The sequence below is a fragment of the Talpa occidentalis genome, unplaced genomic scaffold (assembly GCF_014898055.3).
Source record: "Talpa occidentalis isolate TD23 unplaced genomic scaffold, MPIMG_talOcc4v2.1 talOcc4.9, whole genome shotgun sequence".
Lineage (NCBI taxonomy): Eukaryota > Metazoa > Chordata > Mammalia > Eulipotyphla > Talpidae > Talpa > Talpa occidentalis.
The window spans coordinates 87963915-87991663 of NW_023605305.1; the positions used below are offsets into that span (position 1 = coordinate 87963915).

The window sequence follows — 27749 nt, forward strand, 5'->3', positions numbered from 1 at the left end:
ACTGCACATGCGCAGGGATGTCTACGGGCTCAAAGCGTGTTCGTTTTTCCCATTCAGTGTCCATTCAGAACACTGACAGGGCCCAGTGGGGAAGAGCTGAAACGCTGAGAAGTTTACATCCCAGGCACAGTGGGAGAAGTTTTGGAGCAGCAAAGCGGCAACTCACTGGAGTGTCATCTATGTGACGCCAAAACTTTAAAACGCCTCAGGTGAAGTGCGCTTGCGCAAATGCTGCTTGCGCGTAGGTTTCAATTGAATAAAGCCAGAATCAATTGGCTGAGCAGGGTGAGGGGGCGGGGAAAAGGAGACAGTAGTGGCCTCCTATTGGCTGGTTGCCTAATCTTACGGTCCGCCTGATTGGGCTTGTGGATAGCCCCGTGCGCATGCTCTTTGGGTGTTCGCGTGCGGGATTGGTGAGCCCAGGGTGTTCGTTTTCCTATTGGCTAGCGTCGGGGTGGGCGGGGGATGAGCGGGGAGATTTGAATTTAAAGCGATTAGCCTGGCGTCAGCGGCGGGCTGTTTTTTGGCAGAACGGTGATCGCCCTCGGGTTGTGGAGCCTGGCGTCAGCATGTCCTTTCCTAAGGCGCCCCTGAAGCGATTCAATGACCCTTCTGGTGCGTACGGGGCAAGAAGCTGGGGGAACGGGAGATGCCTTCATCCCCAGACCCCTCCCAGTTCCCCTTTATCAATAGCCAGTTAGTGACTTTAGGCCTGGGGTGGGGTCCGTTCAGTTGCTTCATTTTTCTGCACTATAAGCTAAGCGTTACCACATGCCAAGCGCTCTTCTGTTGCTATGGATACAGCAGGGAGCAAAGCAAAGCCCCCTGCCCTTAGAGCTTGCATTTCAATGGGGTTTGCCCTCAGTGATCAGTGCTGTGAGCAAACTAAATAAGGGTGAAGGACATGGGGACCTGTCTGGAGGACCTCATGATAAGAACATTTGATCATTGCCTTCCGTCTTAACTTGTGGGTTCCTTTTGGATATTCTACTGTCATCAAAGAAGGGAAATTGGCAGAGGCAGTTGATAGGTGTAAAGTTATGGCAGTAGCACTTACTGAAAACTACATAGTTAAAATATTGGCAGCTAATACGGACAGTACCCCAGGCACCCTATTAAGTCTTTACATTGATTATTAGTTCTTTAATTCCCCACCATCCCTGAGAGGTAGTCCTATTACTCTTTATTTCTTGATATGAAGACTGAGTCTTAGATTTGCTCGGTGTTGCATAGCGAGACAACCGAATTGGATTCTCCACGAGTCCATCTTGTACTCTGAATCATTGCAGTGCATAAACGCCAAAACCAGGAAGCCTTGGGTGTGGTTGATATGTTCTCAGCATTGAGCAGGTGTAACTGTGCTGGAGCTGTGAGAAGGTCTTCTCTGCCTCACCCTGCTATCATAGATGAGGAAGATAATGTTGTCCTCATTTTACATGTGAGGAAACAGAAGGGTTTTGTAACTGTGTAGAACAACAGTAGTGGGAGAGCTGATGTCAAGGCTCATGATCCATGCATTATATGTGAGAGTTAGCCAGGCAAAATGGAAGGTGTGTTTTCTATTCTAGGTGGAAGAAATAGAAAATAAAGAGGTCTGGAAGTTCGGAGAATTTGTTCAATACAATGCATAAAATGTTTTTTGTTTTTTGTTGTTTTTTTTTTTTGCACATAAACATTGTTTGCCTGTGTTAGCTTCTGGTCATTGTTGATTAGGTCATTTCTGGTTAGATATAGGTTGTTCCAGAAATTTGTGGTATCTTCCAAGACATCCCATACTTTTTGTCTGAAGTTTCCTCTCCACAGATCTCTAGTAAGTTATATCTGGTATGTAGGATACTTAAGTGTTAATAGGAGACTACCTAGAGCATGGAAATGGCTTGTGCCACAGTCTCACAGAGAGTTCCTTAAATATACAAACTGGATTTCAAACCAATTCTTAAATCACAGTTTCCATAACCATCAAATTTGACTCATAAGTCTTTAGGGAAGGGTTTTTGTTAAATGTGGTTTTAATTGTTCTCAACTAACTTGATGCTTAGTCATTGGTCACTGTCCCATTTTTGGTGACCCTTGTCCCCTTTGAGAGTGTGGACATAAAGACAAACTAGAATACTAAAATTCAACATTTTTTTTTTTTCTGGCTGCTGTGCCAAGTGTAGAGCAGCATACCTAAGAGCAAAGAACAAAGGAAAATAACCATGGATTTTGCAGCCTTCAAACCCACTTCTCCCAAAAGACAAAACTAACAGTAGTGGTGACAATTTTCTTTGAAGTCTCCTGTTTGTTTTAAAATATGCAATGTGTTCCTCCACTCCTGCTATCCTATCCCAAATGAATGAAATGGGTAATCTAAGACATGCCACGCTAAGCCTGACTTTAGGGAACCCTCCTGTTATCCCACCGTTCACCCCAAGGTGTGCACAGTGAGGTGTGAGAAATCTGAGCTACCCAAGATATGTGCTTTTGGCTAAGTCTTTCTTTACCTAAGCTACCCAAGTGAATTCTAACCCTCATTCTCTCTTCTAATTTGAAACCTGCAATCCCTAACCCAAACCCTTACAGTTAATACTTTTTCACTACGTCCAAGGTGAGAACAACCTGCTTAAAATGAATGAAAAAAAAATGATGTTAATACTTTCTCATTATGTCCAAGGTGAGAATATATCTCTATCCAAGATTTTTTTTATATCTATACATATAACTGAAAGAGAATTCCCACAAAACAATGCTTCACATTATTCATGTGAATTACTCTGATATTTTCTATTGTGGTCCACTGTTTGCTAATGCTAATCAAGATCTACCACTTGCTTTGAAAATCTCTTAGGGACCAAAAGAGTTGCCTTGGAATGGTCATCCTCCCTGCCATCCCTCTTTATTTACACGAGATTCTAGGCTGGAGTAAACAGCTTTTCAGAGATGAGTATAAGTATGTGGATTTCTAAAGAGCTAAAACTTTATGCTACTTGACATTTGTATTGTTAAGTCCTGAAGGCCAGGTCAAATCTGCTATGCATATGCACCCTGAAATGCCCTTAATTTGGGTCACCAGTTAAGTGAGGTTACCTAATATGAACTTCTGGAACATAGAATTGTAGTCTGTTACAGTTTGCACTTAGTGTAGTATGACTTTGTAAATTTCCTGAATCTCAGTTTCCTTCTCCATAAATTGTTGTATAGGGTTTTTGTTAAATTGCTAAACATTAAATAAGATATCTGTAAGATACTTAGAATTTCACTTGGCACCTAATAAGTGCTCAAAAAATTCAAACTGCTCTTAGTGTTGCTGCCAGTACCTCACAATGGCAGTTGGTGTCATCAGTAGGACTGCTACATTGATATTAACCAGAAATAGATAAATTTTTTATTCCAAGATAAATCCCGAGGACTGGACTTTTTTTTTTTTTGCTTTATTTCTAGAATCTGATGATAGTCACCTCAGTGACTTTGAATAGAGTTGATACCAGACACTTATTTTCTTACATTCATTCCTTAACAACAAAGCCACATGACTTGTTTTTGTCTGATGCTTATCCCAAGCATCAGGCCTGTGTTCAGTTGCCTGTGTTCCTTCAGGCCAGTTGAAGTAACAGATAGTGACACTGTTCTGCATAGAGAGAATTTTTATAATAACAGACAGATGCTCTTTGCATTTGAAAAAAACAAAGAAGCAGTCATTAATGGCATTTTTACATTTACAATAATAAATTCGTTTTATTATGATATTTTTAACTTGCATCATAAGTAACATTTTTAATTGTCTTTTTTTTGTTTTTATATGCCCCCATTCTTTTTAAAATTTTTTAAAATTTATATATATATATGTGATCATTGCTCATTTTTGTATGATGTATGCTTGTATGCTTTCTCCTTTCAGATGTTTTCCTTATAAAGTTCCCACTACCAATTCACCCATGAACCATCACCATAGTCCATTTTGCTTTTCCCTTTTCCCTGTTTTGATTCTGCTACTTCCTCCTCCCTTGCAGGATGTCTGATTTATAGTTACCTGCTAATTTTGTTTTTTTTATTTATTATTGTTGTTTTTTCCTGATTCCTTATTTGTTTCCCCTATATTCCTCCTCTAAGTGAAACCATCTGATATTTTTCTTTTTTCTTCTGACTTATTTCACTAAATATAATCTCTTCTAGCTGCATCCATGTTGCTGCAATGGCATGAGTTTATCTTTTTTGATTGCAGAATAGTATTCCATTGTGTATATGTACCACATCTTCTTGATCCAGTCATCTATTTTGGGGCATTTGGGTTGTTTCCATATCTTACCTATTGTAAATAGTCCTGCAGTAAATATAGGGTTGCATGTATCCTTTTGAATTAGTGTTTTCATCACAAGTAACATTGGATGAGATATTAATGCTCATGTTTCCTCTTAGGCTGTGCTCCATCTCCAGGTGCTTATGACGTGAAAACTTCAGAAGTTTTAAAAGGACCTGTATCCTTTCAGAAATCACAAAGATTTAAGAAACAGAATGGTAATGGAGCCCCAAATACAATAAGGACTATATGATCTTATAAGTGTTAAAGTTATAAATGAATATTCCAATTTAAAGATGGTATAGAATTGCTAAAAAATGTGAAGATACAGTTATCTTTTTTTTGCATGGAAGAACTGGAGTATAGGCCAAATGTACAGGGGGGTAAGAGGATTCACCAGAGACAGAGTGGGGAGCAGAAAAGGCTGATTTACTGAAATACACTGCTAGGTCACCAGAGAGGCCCTATATTTAATTTTTAAATTTTTATTGAAGTATCAGTTTACTGATAAATACTTACAGCATTATTATTCCATATCTGTATATACTCCACATTATGATGGTGAATTTCCTTATTTGCTAGAATTTACAAAATGGTCAAGTACAGAATACTGTTTTCCTGTTTTTTAACCAGGAAAATAAGTAGAACATTCACATAGTTGTGTTATTTCACTTTTGACAATTACTTCAAACTTTCAGGGAATACTAGGAAAATCAGGGAAATGTCAGATGTAAATGTCAAGGTAAAAAATACCTTGCAACTAATGATTTGGAAATGTACAGTCAAGAAAAAAATAACTTGGACCTCCCCGGTGGCGCAGTGGTTGAGCGCTGGGTTGCGAAGCTGCCCGCAGCCTCCGTAGCACCAGTTCGATCCCCGGCCGCCGGGCGAGGGTCCCACATAGCGCGCAGACCTCTATTACAAATAGTAAATATTACAAATAGTAATAGAAGACTATTACAAATAGTAAATATTGCTTACAAACAGTAAGATATTTAGAAATTGTGCTTTTTCTCTGGCTCACTATGCAAGCACCAAGAATGATCTGTACAATTCATTTTATTGCAGAATCTCAACAAAGCCTTAATATTGACAAAGATACTATTCAACTTGCTTCAGCAAGAAAAGTTAAGACTTTGGGATCAAAGGTGAGGAACTTTTAAAGCCTTGCTGGCTTATCTACTGTCTCATCAAAAACATTTCAGCAAGGTATTCTATTTGACTAGAATCAGTGGCATCCACAAATGAAGGTTGTAAGTAAATCTGTAAATTAGTGATAGATTATCACTAGGACTCTTGCAAGCTTGACATTTCTACCTCTGACATTACTAAATATGTTGTTAAATATTGGTCAGAATTACAAAATTGTCTCTATTTCTCATGCTTTGCTATGTGTGGATAAATTTCATAATACCTATTATGACCTTTAAAATTGTGTGAGGCTTTGGTTTGTTAGTTGTCATTGTTTGAGTTGCTTTCTTCTTGTACATTTGTTTGTGCGGGAGGAAAGTATTGATGAAGAAAAAGGAAATGATCATTTTAATGCCTAAAAGAAGTTCGCTACTCAGAAACTGCCAAGAAGTAGTGGAAGGTTAAATACGTAGTATCTTTATGTTATGGCTTGTGCAGGAGCTGACTATTAGTGTTTTTATTAGGTCACCAAAGCAACTTGTACTTTCATAAGTGGTTGCAGAAATTTATATTTTAATGTGAAGAATATTCAGAGTTGGGAAACCAAAGCTAAAGATTAAAGTTAGATTTATTTATTCATTTGGCAATAACCTAAAGCTCTTATTCTAAAATATTGAACACTTGACACTGAAGAACTACTTGTTGGGTATGTGAATCTGCTTTTTATGTAAATCTATGTTTTGTGAAATCTACATGTAGATAAATATTTCTGACAAAAACTTAGCATCTGAATTGCAATGTGCTATAAGTGTAAAATACACTGAAAATTTTGAAGACCAGAACAAAAATATAAAACAGTTCTTTTTCTACTAATTAATTAGTATTATATTAAGTGTTATGTTAATTATAGTTAATATATTAATAAAATTGTGTTTTGGTGGGAAGCACTAGTGTAAATGCTCTTAGAAATTGATGTAAATTTTTTAGCTTGATTTTTTGGAGAAATATCTGAAATTTTAATTATAGAATTTATAAATCCTCTTGGGTAACTAAGTTATATAAGTTTGTATAGAACCCCAAAATAATAGACCTCCCTTGAGAGAAAATGCTGTCAGGCAGGAAATTAATAAGCATTAGACTGGTATGACCATCCCAACATATATATAGATTTCACTGGGGATATTTATGCAGATAGAAAATATACTGTTTTTGGCCACTGTTTCAGAAAGATTGTTGGATATAAAAACATATAGTGTGAAAAGTGTGCCTTTCCCCTACTGACCCCCCAACCATGGTAAGTTTTTATAATGATCAGTAAATCACCTTCCCTTTTACATGCAGCTGAAAAATAACTACAGGCTAGGGACGGATCATTAGTTGGGATTATCACTGATTAAATGATCATTAATAGTGGCCGCTAAATTTGCATATTAGGGAAATTACATATAGAATACCGGGAAAACACAGGAGAAAACTGACATCTGCCTATCTCTGCTCAGGAAATCCCTCCAATCAAAAGCATCTTATATGTTGTCCTTTTATCTCCAAAGTTTGCAGCTATTATTGCTTCTCCTTTTGATCTTCTTTTTGTTCCCCAGTGCCCAGACTTCCACAGCCTTCTTGCTCAGATACCATGCTTTTGTGTGCCATTCTGAAGACCTTCCATGGAGCTTGCTGAAGGGAAGATGCTTCCTGCTTTATATTTTCTCCTGTTTTGCTATCTTTTCAAGCCAGGAGTGCTCTTATTTTAGAAATCTCTTTTTTTAGCTTGTTGCACTCATCTGCAGGCACTTGGTCCTTGAATTCTTCAATCTTAATTTCTGTGTCATTAATGATTCCTTCAGCCATATTAAATGCCTCAATGTGTTACTTCCTTCGCTGGTCTTCTTCAGCATATTTCTCTGCATTTTTAACCTATTTTCCATATCATCTTTGCTTAACCCACCAGAAGACTGAATCACAATCTGTACCCTTATCTTTGGCATCAGTGTCAAATGTCACTTCAATCTGAGGGAGTCCACAAAGGTCTGGGGGAATTCCAGCCAAAGAACTGTATAAGAAGTTTTTTTTTTTTTTTTTTTCCAGGAAAAGTATGTCCTATTTAAAATAAGCACAATGAATGAATTAAAAGCAGTAGTTGTACTTTTTTAGTTTTTCCTTTCTTTCTTTCATCTGTGTTTTCTTCTTTAGATGTTGAATAAGTTTCTCTTTTTAAGATTCTTTTCTTCCTGAGATGGAATAATAAAATATTCAATATATTGCTGTTTGATGCGAGAAAGGAGATAGTTTTATTCTGAAGTTCCACCTGCCCCTGCTCCTCCCACTAGATTTGTTTAAAGTTAAAATAAAACTAGATTTGTTTAAAGTTAAAATAAAAACAAAAAAACTCCTCTGTTGGGATAGAGCCTTTTAAATTTTAAGTATTTTGAGATTTAAAGAAACTTTTCCTACATTTACCAGATAAATCACTTACAAAATGTTTAATAAACTCAGTGAAATATTTAAAATAGAAAACTGGAACAATTTCCTGAAAGCTAAAAATCAAATTTGACTATTGTATCTGTGGCACTTAAATTTGTTTACCCTTGTTCTTTGACTTTTAAATAGAAGAAATCTCAAAAGAATGATAAAGATTTGAAGAGTTTGGAAAAGGAGGTAAGAAATACTTTCAATTTATTGGAAAATGAATGTGTTTCATAATGGTAAGAATTACTTAGAATCAAGAGCCAGGGCCTCTGTCTCAGTTTGAGGAGTCATGTAGGGAGGCAAATAAGTTATCCAGACCAGTGCCGACAGGGTAACTGTCCTTTAGCTTGGATGCATGTTTCAGAGCCTGGCCTGTCAGTGTGGTGCGCTGCACAGTCAAGTATGTCACATACTAAGGGACAGATTCAAGATAACCCACTTCTTGAAAAACTGGTGACAAAAAAATAGTATGTTACAACAAAGTGTGAATCAAATATTTACATTTATCCACACTCCCTATATCTGAATCTATATGTTAGGACAGTGACTAGCTGGAGGATTGCTTGTAAAGCACGAGATCATGGTAGATTTGTTGGAATGTGATGTAGTTATTCTCATTAGATGCATTCCTTTTCACCATAGATGTTTGCCTTCCTCCAGATGAAATGACCAGTGTTGGGTTGTCCAGTGTGGTAGCTACTCACCTTACCACATGTGGTTATTAAAGAACTCAGTTTTCCAGTTACACTAGTCACAGTTCAAGCACTCAATAACCATGAGGGGCGAGTAGCTATCATCACAGACAGTGCTTTCCAACATGTCTGATATGTCCATCAAGCAGAACTGATCTAAAGAACCCATTTGATTCCCTAGGCAGGCCTAAGCTGGTCGTGGCCTGCTTTGCTTTTCCTGCAGTCTCTTTTTTCCCATGTTTCTTTTGCTAAACAGCTGTTTTTCTAATGGACATGTTCTCTTTTTTAAAAGATTTATTTATTTATTTATACAAGCACTGGGTACAGTCAGAAGCACGGGAGGGTAAGAGAATTCACCAGAGCCAGAGCAGAGAGCAGAACAGACAGACTGACGAAATACACTGCTGAGGGGAGCAGCCAGCAACAGGCGAGGTCTGCGTGCCATTTGGGACCCTCACCTGTGGCCAGGGATCGAACTGGCGCTGCAGAGGCTGCAGGCAGCTTCGCAACCCAGCGCTCAATCACTGCGCCACCTGGGAGGCCTAGGACATGTTCTTTTGATATTCAAATTAAAATTTTCCATTAAGCATGGTTAAATGTTAATTGTTGGGACCAAGAATATGTTGAGATACTTTTGCAGATCTCTGTCTTGGTTGCTCTGATCCTTGTATTTATATTAAAAATACGGGACTTTTTTTTTTTTTTTTTGAGGATTTTTGCCTGTGATGTAAGAGTTAATAGTTAGAGCTGTAGTAGCTTTGTCTTGGTGAGATAGCTGCTAAGTGGCAATGCCTGGATTCGAACTGGTCGTTTTGTCAGTTACTTGAATCTGTTAGGCTAGAGGTTTTTGACAAATAAAGCTTTTCACCCCCACGCTATTTGTTGTTTGTTGAATTTGAGTAGATGTCAACATTTAAAAGTAAAATTACATGCGAAATAAATCAAGTTTCTGACCCCCTTTTCCACATGACTCCCCAGAGTTTCCCCAGTCAGACCAGTATTTGCTCTTTAGCCCTTACATGGCTTGAATTTTCTTAATCTTATCTGCTTGGCCAAATAGGTGTTTGAATTTACAAAGAAGCTTGACCTCCTTTGACTGCAAAAATATATAATGTAGACAATCTTGGTCTTTTTGTTTTTTTTAACTCTGGAATTCCATGCTATAGATATTGGTTATACACCAATAGTATAAGCATAGAGAATTTTCTATTAAGGAATCTTAAAGCTTTTAGTCGCTAACATCTAGGTCACAACCTTATATTTAAGTGGTGCTTGATCCATTTTCAGTAAGCTTAAAATACTGAGATTAGTATGAACACAAACCCATTAAGAAAAGTAGAAAATACTTTTCATGTGTTTTCAGTGTATTTTCTCATACTTGCTTTATATACACCAAGTAGTTTGTTTTGGTAGGTGTTCTGTATATATTCTCATGTTGGGAACAGCGACTTAGATATGTCAGTCGGTTCACATTGGTGAATAGTTTTCTTCAGATCTTTATCTATATTGATATTTTTGTCTGCTTATTCTGTTAGTTACTGAGAGAGGTACTTCTAAATTTTCAGCTCTACAGGTTAGTCTTCTTTCTCCTTAGTTCTGTCAGTTTTGCTTCGTATATTTCTTTGAAGACATGTCATTAGGTGCACAACAAATTTAAGATTATCTTCCTCTTCAAATGATCTTTTTATTTTAAAACTCCTTTTCTATCACTAATAATACCTTTTGCTTTAAAGTCTACTTTATATGACATTGACATGGCCATACTTTGCTTTGGTTAATCTTTACATAGTTAGTCATTTACAATTCTTTTATTGTCAATTGATCTATGTCCGGATATTTAAAGTATTTATTTTGTAAACATCTGTGATCATTTTCCTTCTGTCTGGTGAATAACCTTAAGTTTTTCTTGATGTGTAGGTCTAATGTTGACAAACAGTCTTAACTTTTGTTTTTTTTGTTTTGTGTTCTCTGAAAACGCCTTGATTTCACCTTCATATATATATGATTTTTTTCATTTATAGTAGATTTTTATATTGGCAGATTCCCAATCCCTCCCACCTCCCACATACACATACTCAGATTTTAAAGGTGTTGTTTCATTGTCTTCTGGCTTCCCATTTTCTGTTGATAAATATGTGGTCTTGGTTTTGTCAGTCAGCACAGCAGAACTGATGGTTGATAGGGCCTACTATATCCTATCCAGAAGTCCAACTCTGCTTTCTTGAAATAGAAGAGACATTTAGCATTTCAAACCATAATTTAAATTCATAAAATTAGAACCAAAGCAAAGGATTCTTCTAGGTAGGAACACTATAAAAGTAAATAAACAATTTAATTCCACCTGGAAATTTATGGAAATTAAAATCCTCTGTTCTTAAAATGTGACACAGATTTTTATCATGTATTATACAGTAAATATGAGTGTTCAAATAGCTTGTGAACTTGAAGGATCAGTGAACATCACATCAAAATCAGTTTTCCAGAAGCTCTGATGGTTGGTTTGCAGCATCTCCTTACCCTGGCATTGTGTCAGTGAACCATGATCACTTTGTTTCCATCCAGATTCGTGTTCTTATGCAGGAACGTGGTGTCCGGGACAAGCAGATCCACGATCTGGAAGCTGAGTTGGAGAAGGTGGAAGCAAAACTAAATGCTGCAGTCAGGGAGAAAACATCTCTGGCTGCAACTAATGCTTCCCTGGAAAAACAGCTGATGGACTTAGCTAAGTCCAATGAACTATTAAAAAATAAGGTATCTGAGTCTCATGATGACACATTGAAATAAATAGAGAACATGTTTTTCTGATATAGTATTCTGAGAATATTAGGGTCTAGTTTTTATCCATTTTTCTTCACTAAATATACCTGAAACATCGAGTTGCTTCCAATAGGAATTATCATTGTATCTTTTTTATGATAGTTCTTGACATATAAGATATGATTACAAGCAAACACGTTAATTTTTCATTTTCATGTCTGATATTTCTTCATCCTTCTTCAAAGTCACCCCAATAAACACCATTAATAAAAGTTATAGAATTTACATCTAAAATTTGTTTAAAACAATCTTTCTGTGAAATAAGTAATAGAATATCAGCAGGCTTCCTTCTTATATGTTTTGGAATGAAGTGGGAAGTGAGTAAGTTTATAGACCAAATGTGTTCAATAAATAAATTGTGTGTATCGTTACTAATATGTTAATAGATCTTGAAGGATTTAGCATGGTGCTTTTTACAGGGTCATCCGTTTACAGAGCAGAAGGAGACTCTTGGTCACTGATCAGTTTAATCAGAGATATTTATTCAGGGCCTGCCCTGTGCTAGGCTTTTTGCTTACAAATGGAGTGAAGATGCATAAGAATTAAAAGAAATCTCTCCAAGAAGCTTGTTTTAGAGCTTTGCAATATATTTTCCAGCAGATAGAAGGACATGACCAAGTTACTTTCAAAAATACACCAGAAAGTCACATTAAGGAAAAAAAAGAACAACAATAGTAGGATTGCACAATCAGTAATCACACCAGAGAGTACAGTGGAGGCAGATAATAGCACCAATCAATGTAGAATATTTAATATTTAATATGACTTGGCAGAGAGTATTTCGGAAATTTTTATCTTCTATTTTTGTCCTCAGTTTTCTGAAAATGGTAAGAAGAACATGAACATCTTAAGCCTAGAGTTGATGAAACTTCGAAACAAAAGAGAAACAAAGATGAGGGTGAGTACTTCTTCAATAAGTGTGCTGGGTCTGGGCCTGGGTACTGTACAACGCCTCATTTCCTAAAACAGGCATTTCTGTTCCGTAGAGTATGATGGCGAAACAGGAAGGCATGGAAGTGAAGCTGCAGGTCACCCAGAAGAATCTCGAAGAGTCTCAGGGGAAAATTGTACAACTTGAAGGGAAACTGTAAGTGATGAAAGGAGAAATAATTCTTGATTTACTTCCCTCTACTAGTATTTTTTCCTGAGACTTTAACCTTTCCTTAATTCTGCTTTTCTTCCCTCTTTCTGCCCTGATTATTCCCAAATACTTTATACTAAAATAATGTACATAATCTTTCTAATGGCATTGCCTTACAGAGGTCTTAAGGCAAACCAAGAGAAATATAGGTATAGGGAGCTGTGCCTAATGCACAAGCCTAGTCTTTAATTATAGAACTGTAATTTACATACACAGATCTAAGTATTCATTGTGATGACCTTTGGCAATTGTACGTATACACCTGTGTAACTACCACCAAACATGAGAGAGACTATTGTCACCCCTCAGAATGTTCAGTCATGTACCTTCCTGCTCCCCTGCCCCTTCCCGGGTAGTGCCCCCATCCCTGGAAATCTCTCTCTGACTCCCATCATCATAAACTAGTTTTACCTCTGCTGGATATTTATCATACCATGTATGCACAGGTGACTTCATTAATGCATTTTTGAGATTCATCCACTCTGTTGTATGATAACTTGTTCCCTTGATTTCTGAGCATACTCCCATTATATGACTACGCCTCTAATTGTTTTCCTTTCTACTGTTGATCAACATTTGAGTTTCCAGTTTCTGACTAGTATGAATCAGACTGCTATGTATGTCTTTTTGGGAATGTGTGTTTTTGTTTTTCTTAAGTAAATACCTAGCAGTGGAAGTCCCAAGGCATGGACTAGTGTATGTTTAAGGTTTTCAAAAAGGCAGAATGCTTGGACTGGTCTACACTCCCATTAGCAGTTATGACATTTATTTTGGTCCATATCCTCATCAGCTTTTGATAATGTGGGTCTATTTGATTTCATCCAATAGACAGGTATCTCAGTTGGGATTATAATTTGATGTTCTTCATGTCAAGCATCTATTTATGTGTTTGTTGACAGTTCAGACATATTTTGTAAGATGCCTGTTTTAATAAGCTTCATGCTTATTTCTTTAATTCAGTTATTTGGAGGAGTGTACACTTGAGAAATTGAATATAAGGCAGCCTGGAACAAAGAATTATGGTACCCAAAATATGCTCATGTGGTGGGTGAGAAAACCCAAAAAGCTACAAAGTATTTTCTAACACTTGGGATGTTGTAGATGATGATTCTTATCATCATAGCTCTTTTTTCTGAATATATTTGGAAAACGTTCTCATTTAAAAAAAAAAAAACTTGAATGTACAATGTGCATTTACGAAATTGTCAGCTTGCGGGGTGATCTAAAACAATAGTTAGGAGTTTGGCCTCTGGAGTCTGCAATCTCTAGTACAGAGTAAGCATGATTATTGCATGTGCTCATGTGTGCTTTTTTTTTTTTTTTTTAGTGCTTCAATAGAGAAAGAAAAGATTGATGAAAATTGTGAAACAGAAAAGCTCTTAGAATACATTAAGGAAATCAGGTAATATGAACAGTAGTTTTAAACCAGGCCTTATTATGTTGAATAGTCATAAATCACCATTTTCATCCTTTTTCAATCTGTCTTCCCTATTCTTAAATAGGGAATCTGTCTTCAATCTATCTTCCCTCTTCAAAATAATTTGTTTTAATACAGTTGTGCATCAGATCAAGTGGAAAAATACAAACTAAATATTGCCCAGTTAGAAGAAAATTTGAAGGAAAAGAATCATGAAGTTTTAAGCCTGAAGCGGGCCCTTGAGGAAAGTATTATGTTGTCTAAACAAGCAGAAGATCTGAATGCTAAATGTCAGCTGCTGGAAGAAGAAAAAGGTAATTTAGTATTTACACTTTTAGTTTCTTTAGGTAAGTATTGAACTATGTCTCATATTTTAAGAAAATGACTGCTATGTCAAAACAAGTTTTTGAAATTATGTAAACAACAATAAAAAATTTGGTTCAATTAATGACAAATTTTATCTTCTATATTATTTACTCTCTATTTCTTTTTTTATGTTTAATATATTTTATTTTATATAATTCTTTTTTTTTTAAAAGATTTATTTATTTATTTCTTTTATAGAAGAACTGGGGTACAGATCAGAAGCGCAGGGGTGGTGAGAGAATTCACTAGAGCCAGAGCAGGGAGCAGAACAGGCAGACGGACCAAAGACACTGCTGAGGGGAGCAGCGGGCGAGGCAGGAGAGGTCTGCCAAGCCATGTGGCCTGCTCCCTGGCCGGTGGGGAATCGAACCAGTGCTGCAGAGGTTGCAGACAGCTTCGCAGTGCGGCGCTCAACTACTGCGCCACTGGGGAGGCCCTGTTTTATATAATTCTTATGTCATTTTTCTTTTTTACACAATATATGCATTTTCATTTTGGTTATAATCCCCTTTTTCTTTCTTGCTTATTTCACTGAGCATGCGCTCTTCCAGCTCCATCCATGTTACTGCAAATTGCATGAATTTACTCTCTATTTCAAAATATTATGGTCTTGATTGAAATACATTAGTTGTATCATTCTTTACTTCCCTACTGGGTGGCAATTTAAAATTGGTGGCTACATATTTTATTTATTATGTGTATTTCATTATACAGCATACAATACATATGCTGTTACTTATAGTACTGCTCCAAACTTCAGTCATGTGTTCCCCTTTGGAAATACCAATCGGGTGTACCATACCAGCAGCAATATGATGGGTTTCTGAAAATTAATGTTACTATTGAATTACAGCAATTCTAATGTTTTCCTTTTTATAGCAGACCTTATCAACAGGGATAGACAACGGCAGGAAAATCTAAATTCTGAAATGCAAGACTTAAAAGAGAAGCTTATTCTTGAAAAACAAGAGCATGAAAAGCTACAACAAAAAGAGTCACAAATGGAATCACTTCTACAACAAGAGAAGGTAGTTGACTGCAAAGTTTTTGAAAATTATCATTTTTTTTTGCCATAGAGTTTCCTGTGTATCAAAAAAAAAAAATTTCATTTGTATATCTCCTTCGATCCAGCCATTCTATTTTCAGAATCTTATCCTGAGGCAATAGTCACAGAGATATTATGTTCACCATAGTATTGACACTATGGAAATATTATAAACAACAGATGGAGCACTTTAGAAAATCATTGTTAAAAATGTCCACCAAGGTTCTTGTTTTTGATCACTATATAAGAACATCTAATTCCCTGAGAAACAAAAATGACAATTATTTTCAATCCACATTGCATATTAATGAGGAAAAATAGTCCTATAAAAAAAATGGGCATAGGATGGAAATATATCATCCTCAGAAGCAGAAATCCAGATGTTCTACTCAGAAGGAGTCTGGGAAATGGAAATAATTTTTTTTTTCACTTATGAGATTGGCACAAATTAAAACTTTTTATAAAATAACACAATGCTGAGAGTTGAGCAAATAGGTACTCACATGCTCTGATGGAAATATGTGCTTGGGCTCCTGCAGTAATTCCAGGAAACCAGTAGCTCTGACTACAATGACTTGAAGATCTCAACCATTATCTTTGTTTTTTAAATATCCTTTTCATACATATATCATTTTTTTAAAGGATTTATTTATTTATGCATATAAGAACTAGGGTACAGGCCAGAGGGGTTAGGGTGAGAGGAGAGGACTCACCAGAGACATAGTGGGGAAGAACAGGTGGATTGACTAATATACTCTGCTGAGGGGAGCAGCGGGCAAGACAGGAGAGGTCTGCTGCGCCATGTGAGTAGCTCCCTGGCCAGGGATCAAACTTATGCTGCAGTGGCTGCGGATAGCTTCATAGGCTGTGTCTTAACCCCTACACCATCAGGCAGGCCCTATATCATTTTTTTAAAACACACATAAATACACAGGAAAAGAACAGATGGCATACCAAATCAGTGATTTTCTCTAGAATGAGCAAACTTAGATTTGTCTAAGGAGCAGTCAAAAGGCAATTTTCACTTTATTTGGAACATTGGCATTTTTCACATGGTAATTTATTTTTGTATTATAGAGTTATAGTTATTTTATATAACTAAAATCAGATACTTTTATATAATATCACAAGACAAGTATACGATAAAAGCCAGTTGTAAGATAGGGTTTTAGTTTTATAAGAAGTGTGTGTGTGTGTGTGTGTGTGTGTGTGTGTGTGTGTTGCAATGAAATAAGAGTGAAATAACATCACAGTGTTACCAGGTATAGGATATTACTCATGACAAAATGAAATAAATATGGTATTTCTATATTTTTCAAATTTCCTTGATGTTCTGGAACTTAGTTTTCACACTTTGTTTTCCTACGCTGCTCTTTTGCTCCCAGTAAAACCTCACGGTATCATTACACACTATTTGATGGATTTCTCTTTGGCTGCAGGAATTGTCCTCTAGTCTCCAGCAGAAGCTATATACTTTTCAAGAGGAAATGACTAAAGAAAGGAGTTTATTTGAAGAAGAATTAAAGCAAGCACTAGATGAACTTGATAAATTGCAGCAAAAGGAGGAACAAGCTGAAAAACTGGTCAAGCAGTTGGAAGAGGAGACACAAGCTAGAGCTGAAGAATTAAAACTTCTAGAAGAAAAGCTGAAAGGGTATGTGTTAATAGGACCTGAGGTTTACTTAGGACTTCAGAAATTAAAGTGTTTTCTAGTACATTCTCTTAATATTCTATCATCAGCTCTCATTCTATGCAAATGAGCAAGGATGGAATTATAAGTAGGGGACACACAGGGAGGTAGGATATACATACAGACAAGTATGATACCCAAAGTCAGAAGCTATGCCATTGTATGCCATTGAATATTTGAAAGCCAGAGTTTATTTTTTTTTAAATAAATTTATTTTTTATATTCCCCATACCATTGCAACCCCCTTATTTTGACCCCAATCCCTCCCCTCCCCACCCCCCACTCCCTATAGAGTGTCTGGTTCATAGTTTTTAGTTGGTTTTGATTTTCACTTTCTTATAGTTATTCATTTTCCTGGTCCCTTATTTAAGTTTTCTAGATTCCTGCTATGAGTGAGACCATCCGATATTTTTCTTTTTCTTTCTGGTGAAAGCCAGAGTTTAAATTAAAGATTATTTTAATGAAAAAATGACCAAAAGTTTGTATTCCTTTACTCTTAGGTTTTCTAAAAATTATTGGACATTAGTATTACAGAAAAAATGGGTCTAGCAAAAAAGATTTACCCTTTATTTATACAAGAACTGGGGTACAGGCCAGAGGCACGGGAGGGTGAGAGAATTCACAAGAGACAGAGCAGGGAGCAGGATAGGCAAACAGACCAAAAACACTGCTGCTGAGGGGAGCAGTAGGTGAAACAGGAGAGGGCTACCGTGCCATGTGGGTATCTCCCTGGCTGGCTGGAAATTGAGCCCGTCCTGCAGAGGCTGCAGACAGCTCCACAGCCCTGCACTAAAACCTGCTGAGCCCCGGGGAAGCCCCATTTATATATTTTTTAAGATTTATTTATGCATACAAGAACTGAAGTACAGGCCAGAGGTATGAGGGGTGAGTGGATTCACCAGAGACAGAGTAGGAACAGAACAGGCAGATTGACTGAAATACACTGCTGAGGGAGAACAGCGGGCAAGTCAGGAGAGGTCTGCTGCACCATGAGGGTAGCTCCCTGTCCAGGGATCGAACTCATGCTGCAGTGGCTGCAAATAGCTTCATAGGTTGCGTCTTAACCCCTTGCGCTACCAGGGAGGCCCTGAAACCTTCCATTTTTTGCTTCTATGTACATAGTATTATTTTTATGAGAGAGCACAAGTACTTGGGAGGTAGTTATCAAAAACGCAAAAAATTTCTAGCAAGGAACCATGGTCTAGACATGAACCTACATAATTGCAATGTTTCTAAACTGTGTTACTGGTTGGATATTTTTGTCATAAATTCTTTTTCTGTTTTCTTGTGATGAGAGATTTAAAAAAAGAACACCAAAATTTTACATATGCCAGTTTGTTCTGGGAACAGTACCAAAGTATAATTAGGGGTATTATTCTACACTGTAGCCAGTCTCAAAGAACAGGCTCTTTAAAACAACTGAGTGATTGATCTAAGAAAGCTGAGACAATCCTTTATTATACTCAACAAACCCTGTCCAGTTCAGGAGATAAGGATTTTATTACTGAATCTGCTTTTTTCTCTGTGTGTGATTCTGAGCAAAGCAATCTTCATTTCTTTAGATTTCTACTTCATAAGATATAAAAGAGTTTTATGAGCTCTTCTCGAAAGTTCTTTCCAGACTAGAAATTACAGGCTTATGAGAAAAACAGAGTTGAAAATAATTCCTCCAGGGGCAGGGAAGAGAACATTTTTATATACACCATTTACTAATGCTTGATTGGTTTTACCTGTGTTGTATATATTTTTTGAAATCCCATACTCATTACAGAATGAATTTGATCAGGTCTGTTTATCTTGTCTCTATGTTCAACTTTGGTGAATAATACTGCTTATTTGTAGTTTTAGTACTGTATATGTTCTTTTGAAGACCTCTTAAAAGCTCATGCTTATCTAAAATATTTAATCACCATTTTGTTAATATATAATAGTGATATTTCACAAAAATCCCTGAAATTTTTAATATATATTTATAAAGATGATTTTAAAACTATTGTGCTTATATAAAATAATCCAGTGAATGAATTCTTGAATCTTTGAGTAGAAATTTACTATATAGGCTATTGATAGAATCAGAACAAATCTGTATGTTCATAACTTTTTCAAAAGAAGTTTTAAAATGTAGTATCTTTAAATGAACTTAATATTTCTTAAATGTCTAAATGCAGACAAACTTTATTCAGTCTTTTTAACCAGTAATCTGACATTTTTTATTCTTTTCTGCTGCTAAGATTGTGTTTGAATCTTCCACACATTCTTATACACACACACACACACACACACACACACACACGCACAAATTAACTACATAAATACATAAAGTATCAAGAAACAAATTTAGAATGAAATAAATTAGGATGAATACCAATGTTAAATGACAGAAAAGATGAAGCCAGAAGATAAGTTAGTACATAAGTAAACATGCTACCAGAGGTAGATTGTCAATTTAGACCTAAACTGTCTAATAGCTATTACTAAAATGAAGATCTTCATAGGATTCATACTGGAAAATTAAAGGAAAATACTGATGTCTTGGGGTAATGATTTGTTTTGTGTATGTGTGTGTGTTTGTATTTTTTTTTTTTAAGATTTTATTTATTTATACAAGAACTGAGGTACAGGCCAGAGGCTAGATAGGAGAGGTCTGCCGTGCTATGTGGATATTGCCCTGGCCAGCTGGGAATCGAACCTGTGCTGCAGAGGCTGCAGACAGCTTCACAGTGCTGCACTCAACCCACTGTGCCACCAGGGAGGCCCTGGGGAGGCCCCTTGGGGTAATGATTTGCATTTTAACTTTTAGTTGTTCCTTTCTCTTTAGGAAAGAAGCTGAGCTGGAGAAAAATAACTCTGTGCACACTGAAGCCATGCTGTCCTGGCAGGAGAAGTTGAAGAGTGCAATGCAAGACCTTGGTGATATTACTGCTCAGTTTGAGAGGTATTTTTCCTGGGAGCCCACACTCTCAAATAAAATGTGAATAGGGAGGGGTATTGAGGGAAATCTGTGGCAAAAACAATCACACAGACAGAATGATTGGCATTAGTTTAAAATCCTTTATGCCAACTATAACTATAAATGGGCATTTAGTGATACCTGGTAACGTTTGTACAGAGAGAAATTTTCTTTGGACTTCCTGCACTCTCACACTTTGGACCTCCAGCACTCTCAAACCTGGTGTCATCCTTTTCCTTAGAAAGATTTCAAAGGCTTTTATCTCCCCTTCATCAAGCCTATAAATGTACCTACAGTATATTCATCTTGTCTTCCCACCTCTTACAGATGAATTGTCCCAGTTTTTAACTGCTAGTGACCTCACCCCATCATTTATCCTTTGTCTTCTATCATTTTCAAGCTTTCTAGTAGAATGTCTGCTGTCGATAGTAAAACATTTTAATGTGCCTTTAATTTTTTGCATTTTTTTAAATTCCTTGACCCTTCCCCACTTCCTTCTGCAGCTATTCAACAGCACCTCTCACTCCCAACACCTTTATTACCCCCAAATTCTGCTCCGCTCCATAACCTGATCTCTTGGTAGAAGATTGTCTAGCTACTATATCCACTTCCTCACTGCCTGTGCCATCTGGAAAAAAATTGCAAAGGATAGTATAATATAACAAACAGCTCTGCACCTCACATCAAGAGTATGTTAATAGTAGCATTTTTATTTTTCATATTTACTTTAGATCATTTCAGGGAAGTCTCTTTTTCTTTATATTTAATAAATGCAAAAAACATATAGCATATACAAAACTTCAAAATCATAAAGATAAATTCAACAAGCATGAGTCCATAAAAGACAACCAATAAGACAAAAGATTTTCCAACAGTTGGTATCTATATATAAGTTCCTCGCCAGCCCATCTTCAAGCCTTCCCCCAAAAGATAACGCTGTCTCAAAACCTGCATTAATGTCCTCATTTTTTCCTGTGGATCATTTTGTAACTGTATATATGCAAATACCATATTATATAATTTTGCATTTTTCTGAACTTTAAAAAATGTCATCATAGTATGCCACTTCCTGGAAGGTTCTTTCTATGCTGCAATATGAATGTTTCTGGGATTGAATTACATCTCCAGAGGTTCTTTGTTCATGGGGACCGCTATAGAATATTTGATTTTATCAATTTTTTCTCTAGTGTTTCTAGGACATATGGGGAATGTTTAAACACCTTGAGTTTCAAGAACATAAAAGTATTCACCTATTTTTCTTTTAAAAGGTTCAAGCTGTCACTTTCCATTTTTTTGAGCTATCTAGAACTGATTTCTCTACGATGATGGAAGGGTCAAATGTATTTTTGCTTTTCCATATGGATAAGCAATTGCCTTGCACCCATTTACCCCTTTGTTGAGATCTGTTCTTGCCTGTAATTAACTATGTCAAAAGATCATACATACTTCAAATAACTGTGTGTACTTTATTTATAATTTATATCAGCATACCTGTAAATTATCCATATCTATAACATTTGTAGTGCTGTTTTGAACTCTATAAAGGGATTTCCCTTCTTGCTACTTTGAAAAATAGTATACTGGGGGAATTTTTACCCATTCCTGACTTTACTCCTCATCAGTCAGCTAATAACATTAAAGTGTGTTTCTTCAGGCCAGCTCCCTCATTTCTGCTCTGTACCTATGTATTCCGCTCCCTACCTGACATCTCCAAGGAGGTATCTCACTGTCATCTAATATAAACCTGTCCAAAACAACTCTTGGTCTTCCTTCTCTTCCGACCTCTAGTCTCATTCTGTTTTATCTTGGTCGACGATGTGTTCATCCTCCCTGCTTCTCATTCCATATATCTTAGGGTCATCTTTGATCATGTTCTCTCTCTTTCACCCAACATCCAATATATTTCTTAAATTTTTCATTCCTGCCTCCAAGAGATTTTACAGCTTTCTGTTGCCAATTCCTGAGTCCAACTCCCCTTTATCACTCAGCTGGGTTGATAGTCTTCTCATCAGTCTTCTAGTTGTGCATTCCAGTCCCTTCCCCAACAAATTCTCCTCATTGCTCCAGAATAATTTACACACTTAACATCTTTAACATGTCCACTTTTTCCACCAGGTTAATCCAAAGTGATGCCTGGCCTCATGTCTTTGGCTTCTGCTGCTCTTATTCATTAGCCTCCAATGTTATCCCTTAATGAATGGTGTCCTTCCTGCCTCTGAGCACATATCCCTCTTTTCCCTCTAAAATACTTATCTCTGCCTAGATAACACCTAACTCTAAGTGCCTTAGAAAGACCTTTTCTAAATCACTAACAAAAACATAGGCTTTTCTGTTTTATCAGCTTAGGTGCTCCCTGGCTCTCCTTCATAATACTTACCACAAATTTAATTATAAATATTTTCCATTTTGGGAGACCTGGCGAGGCATTTCCTCTCTTCCCCACAATACTGTAAACTCTGTAACCAGTAGTACAGAACTTGTAATGTCTTGGTTTTAGACTAATTTTCATATTTGATGGTTGATTTTTTTCATCTCCATGCGTACTTGCTGTACATATTAGGCATTTGATTTTATTCCTTTGAATAAACAGCATATGCCATGTATGCTCTTTTTTACTGACCTCAAAACATTGAATTCTTACCTGTGTGTATATGCATAAATATAAGATTTTGTTTGTTTTACCTAAAAGTATATAAAATATAAAGTAATCAAGGCCTACCCCGGTGGCGCAGCAGGTTGAGTGCAGCACTGTGAAGCTATCCACAGCCTCTGCAGCGCCGGTTCGATTCCCAGCCAGCCAGGGAGCTACCCACATGGCGTGGCAGACTTCTCCTGTCTCACCCACTGCTCCCCTCAGCAATGTCTTCAGTCCGTCTGCCTGTTCTGCTCCCCGTTCTGTCTCTGGTGAATTCTCTCACCCTCCTGCATCTCTGGCCTGTACCCCAGTTCTTGTATAAATAAATAAATCTTAAAAAAAAAAATCAGCTATGTACTTGTCATGCATACAGTAATTCAAAGAAAACTTTAACTTTTTTCTTTTATTAAGCTATAAAACATTAACAGCTAGTGAAATAGAAGACCTTAAGCTGGAGAATTCATCACTTGAGGAAAAAGTGGCCAAGGCTACGAGGAATGCAGAAGATTTACAACATCAGATGTTGGCAACTGAGAGCTCAAATCAAGAATATGCAAGGTAGGTAGGAAATATCAGGCCTGCCCACACCTAGGACCTTAGTCTTACTAAGAGAGCTTAATGTTACTAAAAGCCAGTTATAAAAGGATATATGGAATTATAGAGCCAGGGCTTCGTTTTGGTGATCTTAAATAGCAAATTCAGAATATACTCAGTTAAAAAAGTATAATCCTGAAGAAAGAAATAAGGAAAAGAAAAAAGATCATTAAATGACTGAAATACATAGTAAACTCCTCTCTCAAACCTAAGGATGCTTCTAGATCTGCAGACCAAATCAGCACTTAAAGAAGCAGAAATTAAAGAAATCACCGTTTCTTCTCTTGAAAAAATAACTGATTTGCAGAACCAACTCAAACAACAAGGTGAATCCTATAAGAAACAACAGGAAGAGGAAGAAGCAAGGTAATCTTTAGTACCTTGAGTGCCACGAGACTTTTTTTTCCCTAATACATAAATGTTTTTTTAAATTTGATTTTCTCTTACAGAGAAACCGGAAAAGAAAACACAATAGCAGAATTAACTGAGGAAATGAACAAGTGGCGTCTCCTTTATGAAGAGCTATATAATAAAACAAAACCTTTTCAGGTTTGTCAATTAGGACTAAACAGTTTCCTTTTTTTTTTTTTCTTTCTTTCCTTTTAAAGGAAAGTACTTTTTCTTAAAGATTTATTTATTTATGCATACAAGAACTGGGGTACAGGCTAGAGGTGTGGGAGGTGAGAGGATTCACCAGAGACAGAAAGGGGAACAGAACAGGCAGAGTACCTGAAGTACACTGCTGAGGGGAGCAGCGGGCAAGTCAGGAGAGGTCTGCCGCACCTTGTGGGTTAGCTCCCTGGCTGCAGATTGAACTAGCACTGCAGAGGCTGCGGACAGCTTCACAGTGCTGTGCTATATCTGCTGCACCACCAGGGAGGCCCAAACTTCTGTTTCTTCTAGGAATTCATTTTGTTCCCCTATACAATAACTAAGTTTTCCTGAAAAATCTTTTTGCTATGCATTTGCAGTGTGCTAATTTAACATCTTATTAAAGAAGGCTTATACATTTTATTTAAATTTTGTTTGTCAACTTTTTTAAAAAAGATTTATTTATTTATGCATACAAGAACTGGGGTACAGGCCAGAGGTGCGAGGGTGTGAGGATTCACCAGAGACAGAGTGGGGAACAGAACAGGTGGATTGACTGAAATACACTGCTGAGGGGAGCAGTGGGCAAGTCAGGAGATGTCTGCTGCGCCATGTGGGTCACTTCCCTGGCCAGGGATAGAACTCCTGCTGCAATGGCTGAGGATAGCTTCATAGCGCTGTGTCTTAACCCCTTGTGCCACCAGGGAGGCCCCTGTTTGTCAACTTTTTAATGTAGCCTTTATAACTTTAAAAAAAAAACTTTCTAATTTAGGGTTTAAAGTTAATAGCAGACTCCTGAGAGTGAATTTTGTGTAAGGGATCAATGTAAATTTTTGATGCCTATTTTGTCTCAGATGCTTTTATCTGTCTCAGTATTTTTCATATTAATGCACTGATCTTATTAAAAGCAAAAAAGTCAAATTCTAATCTTGGCACATAAAATGTGGTGATCCAGATGATATATGTTAGACTGACAAGCTGTCTTTTTTCTGTTTTAATGATCTTTGACATGAAAGACAAAGGAATTTGTGGGAAGTCCCAAGAATATCTCAGCACGATCTAATTTTGTTTGTTTTTCAACTTTCTTTTACTTTAGCGTTCTTTACAGCTTATATGATACAAGTAAGATTTAAGTCTTAACTCTCAAAAAAACTCTCTTTCAGCTACAACTGGATGCATTTGAAGCAGAGAAACAGGCTTTGTTGAATGAGCATGGTGAAGCTCAGGAACAACTTAATAAACTAAGAGATTCCTATGCTAAATTATTGGGTCATCAGAATCTAAAGCAAAAAATCAAGCATGTTGTGAAATTGAAAGATGAAAATAGCCAGCTCAAATCGGTTTGTAAAATAACACTTTGTTTTACTAAAGATATAGGATTGGGTATTTATTATTCTAACTGGCTATTTTTTTTATTTGCTTTTTAAGTAAAATTAAGGATGTTTATATTGGGGGAATATTAGTATATAAAGAAAAATACATCTGAGAATTACAGGTTTGTTTTAGGGTGTTGACCAGATAGATATTTCATGTGTTCCAGCTCCTTCATTAAGGTATTGAAAATTAGTAGTGTAATTCAAAGACTTCATAAGCTTTACATATCCATTTTAGTTTGCAAAATATCAAAGTCCTGGATGTGAATAAATACCATGAAGACAAGCAATGTTCATATAGTTAAGCATTTGAGTTTTTTAATAGCTTTATTTTTCTTACATAGGAGATGTCAAAACTCCGCTGTCAGCTCACTAAAAAAAAACAAAGTGAGGCAAAGCTTCAGGAGGAATTGAATAAAGTTCTGGGCATCAAACGCTTTGACCCTTCGAAAGCTTTTCATCATGAAAGTAAAGAAAATTTTGCTCCCAAAACCCCATTAAAAGAAGGTAAGAAATGAATAAATGTACAGAGTGTCACTTTTCCTTTGGATATGCTTTGAAGCATTTAACAAGTTCTCCATTTTAATGAACTGTGAGAATTTGTGGACACTTTCTGATGTAAAAGAAATTCTTACTGAGATCTTTGCATAAAATGCCTTTTCTTTCATCCTCCCTTGCTCTCTCATTTCTGTATATCCAGATCCCATCAGTCATCAAGTCCAGTTCAAACTACGTCTTCTTGGAAGTCTTATCTGATCTTTGTTCCTGCCTTCCCTCTATCCAAAACTATTCCTGCTAAATTACCATTAGCAGTTTAACCTAAATATCTAAAGAAAGAAATGTAGATTTTCTTGACTGTGATCTTTGCATCTTTGGCAATAAGTCACAACCTGTCAAGATCATGAAAGAAGAAATACAGGCAAAACTATGTTACAGAATATAAGCACAGGTTAAACTGTCTTACAGAAGATAGCAGTCACCTGTTTTTAGTTTCTAGTGACTGATAAGTTTGTTTTAGAATATTAATACCTTTTTATTAATCCTTCTAGGGAATACAAACTGCTACTGAGTGCCCATGGAGTTTCCAGAATCATGCAAAATAAGCCTCTGGAAAACCTGTTGAAGATGATTTTATTCTTATTATTTGTGATGTTGTTGTGTTATCATTATGTTTATGATATATATTCCTTGATGTTGTATTTAATAGTAACTGCCTATCCTAGGTATGTGAAAGGAAGTTCAATGTTTATACTACTGTGTCTTCTGAAATGTTATTTGCTCTTATCAGTACCTCCTCCTTTATGCTCACTTTTATCACCTTTTGCTAAACCTTTTAACTGACTTTCTAGCTTTACAACTCATCACATGAAGTCAACGTTCCTTTATAAATCACTTTCCTGACTATTCCTCTGTTCTGAAGCCTTAGATGGCTTCAAGATTTGAGTCCCCAGGTTTATGTTCAAATACCAGAAACCTTTTCTCATTTTAACTTCTTACAAGACCAAAACACCTCGGCTTTGGCTAAAACAGTCTTGTATCTCCTGTGATTCTCCTAGTAATACTAGCTGGCTGACTGTCCATTCATCCAGCTCAAATTAGACGTAAAGACAAACTTGCCTTTATAGTAAACTCTGTGTCTCTTTTCAGAGTCTGTAAATAGGTCGATAATGTGATTCTTAGACCCCAGCCCAGTCTATTGAATTAAAATTTGGGGTTTGACTCAGAATGCATTTTCAACAAACTCTGCAGCTAATTCTTACATACACTAAAAATCTGAGAAACTCTGCTTATAAATTCTTTAGCGAACTATTCTTATACTGCTTGCCCTTTATCTGACCTCTGTGTTTGGTTAATATTTGTGTAATATGAAATAAAATCACGTAGCAGGTCATTTATCCAATATTCAGCTTGAATATATGAAGTTACCGTAATGCTTCTATTTAAGGTATATTTATTGTCTCTGCCCTCCCCATCCCACCTGACTCCTAAAATCTGAATTAAATGCTGTTTAGAAAATGTAATTCTCTTTCTGAAATATTTGAGTTACACAGTCATGATATTATAAGCCACTTATAATGTTTCTGCATTGATGCACCCAACAGAGACTATTATAGTTAAGCTAGCTTTTTCTTAATAAAGTATTTTATTAAAGCTAAGCCCTTGGATCTTAATACATGGTTGGTTTTTAAAATATCATTATGTGCAATAAGTTTAGAAGAAATGTAAAAGTCAGAAAAATCATCATTTGGCTTTTAGCCAAAATAAACTAACAGGGATTAAATTTATTGCTCCTCTCACCCTAGCCTACACACACACACACACACACACACACACACACCTCCTAAGCTATCTAAAAACTAGACAAAACATACAAAAGATTGATCTTCAAGACACTAGACATGAGACAACAAAAGACAATCCCTGAGAGAAGGGAAAGATCAAGGTGAGCGTGTGTCTACACCCTGTTTACAATGTTGACTGAATTTCCAGACCATTGCAGGCAAAGGGAACTCAGGCAGAGCCCCCATCTGCCTGCGATCCAGGGAGATAAGAGTGGCTAGAGCT

General features: G+C 36.5%; 1 protein-coding gene across 4 annotated transcripts; it reads left to right on the plus strand.

The window, feature by feature from the left end:
* On the plus strand, positions 1–27320 carry HMMR (hyaluronan mediated motility receptor). 4 transcript variants are annotated; one of them, XM_054690817.1, is made up of 19 exons: positions 1–209; positions 2828–2929; positions 4396–4494; positions 5345–5424; positions 8015–8062; positions 11128–11316; positions 12197–12280; positions 12369–12469; positions 13851–13925; positions 14079–14254; positions 15186–15334; positions 16791–17005; positions 19860–19976; positions 23038–23184; positions 23434–23586; positions 23670–23769; positions 24975–25151; positions 25529–25691; positions 26234–27320. In XM_054690817.1, the coding sequence occupies exons 2-19, from the start codon at positions 2920–2922 to the stop codon at positions 26251–26253; spliced, it is 2103 nt and encodes a 700-aa protein (XP_054546792.1). In that variant the 5' UTR covers positions 1–209; positions 2828–2919; the 3' UTR covers positions 26254–27320. The 4 variants fall into 4 exon arrangements, with proteins under 4 accessions (XP_054546792.1, XP_054546790.1, XP_054546791.1 ...); XM_054690815.1 differs by lacking the exons at positions 1–209; positions 2828–2929 and adding an exon at positions 480–615; XM_054690816.1 differs by lacking the exons at positions 1–209; positions 2828–2929 and adding an exon at positions 480–615 and having other exon boundaries at positions 15189–15334.
* The last annotated feature ends 429 nt before the right edge of the window (positions 27321–27749 follow it).

Bases quoted from the DNA above. Each gene is read 5' to 3' on its own strand.
- HMMR (XM_054690815.1), top strand. From the start codon at position 570: ATGTCCTTTCCTAAGGCGCCCCTGAAGCGATTCAATGACCCTTCTG. The intron at 616-4,395 runs GTGCGTACGGGG...GTTTCCTCTTAG, and splicing joins GCGATTCAATGACCCTTCTG to GCTGTGCTCCATCTCCAGGT. The intron at 23,185-23,433 runs GTAGGTAGGAAA...CTCAAACCTAAG, and splicing joins TCAAATCAAGAATATGCAAG to GATGCTTCTAGATCTGCAGA.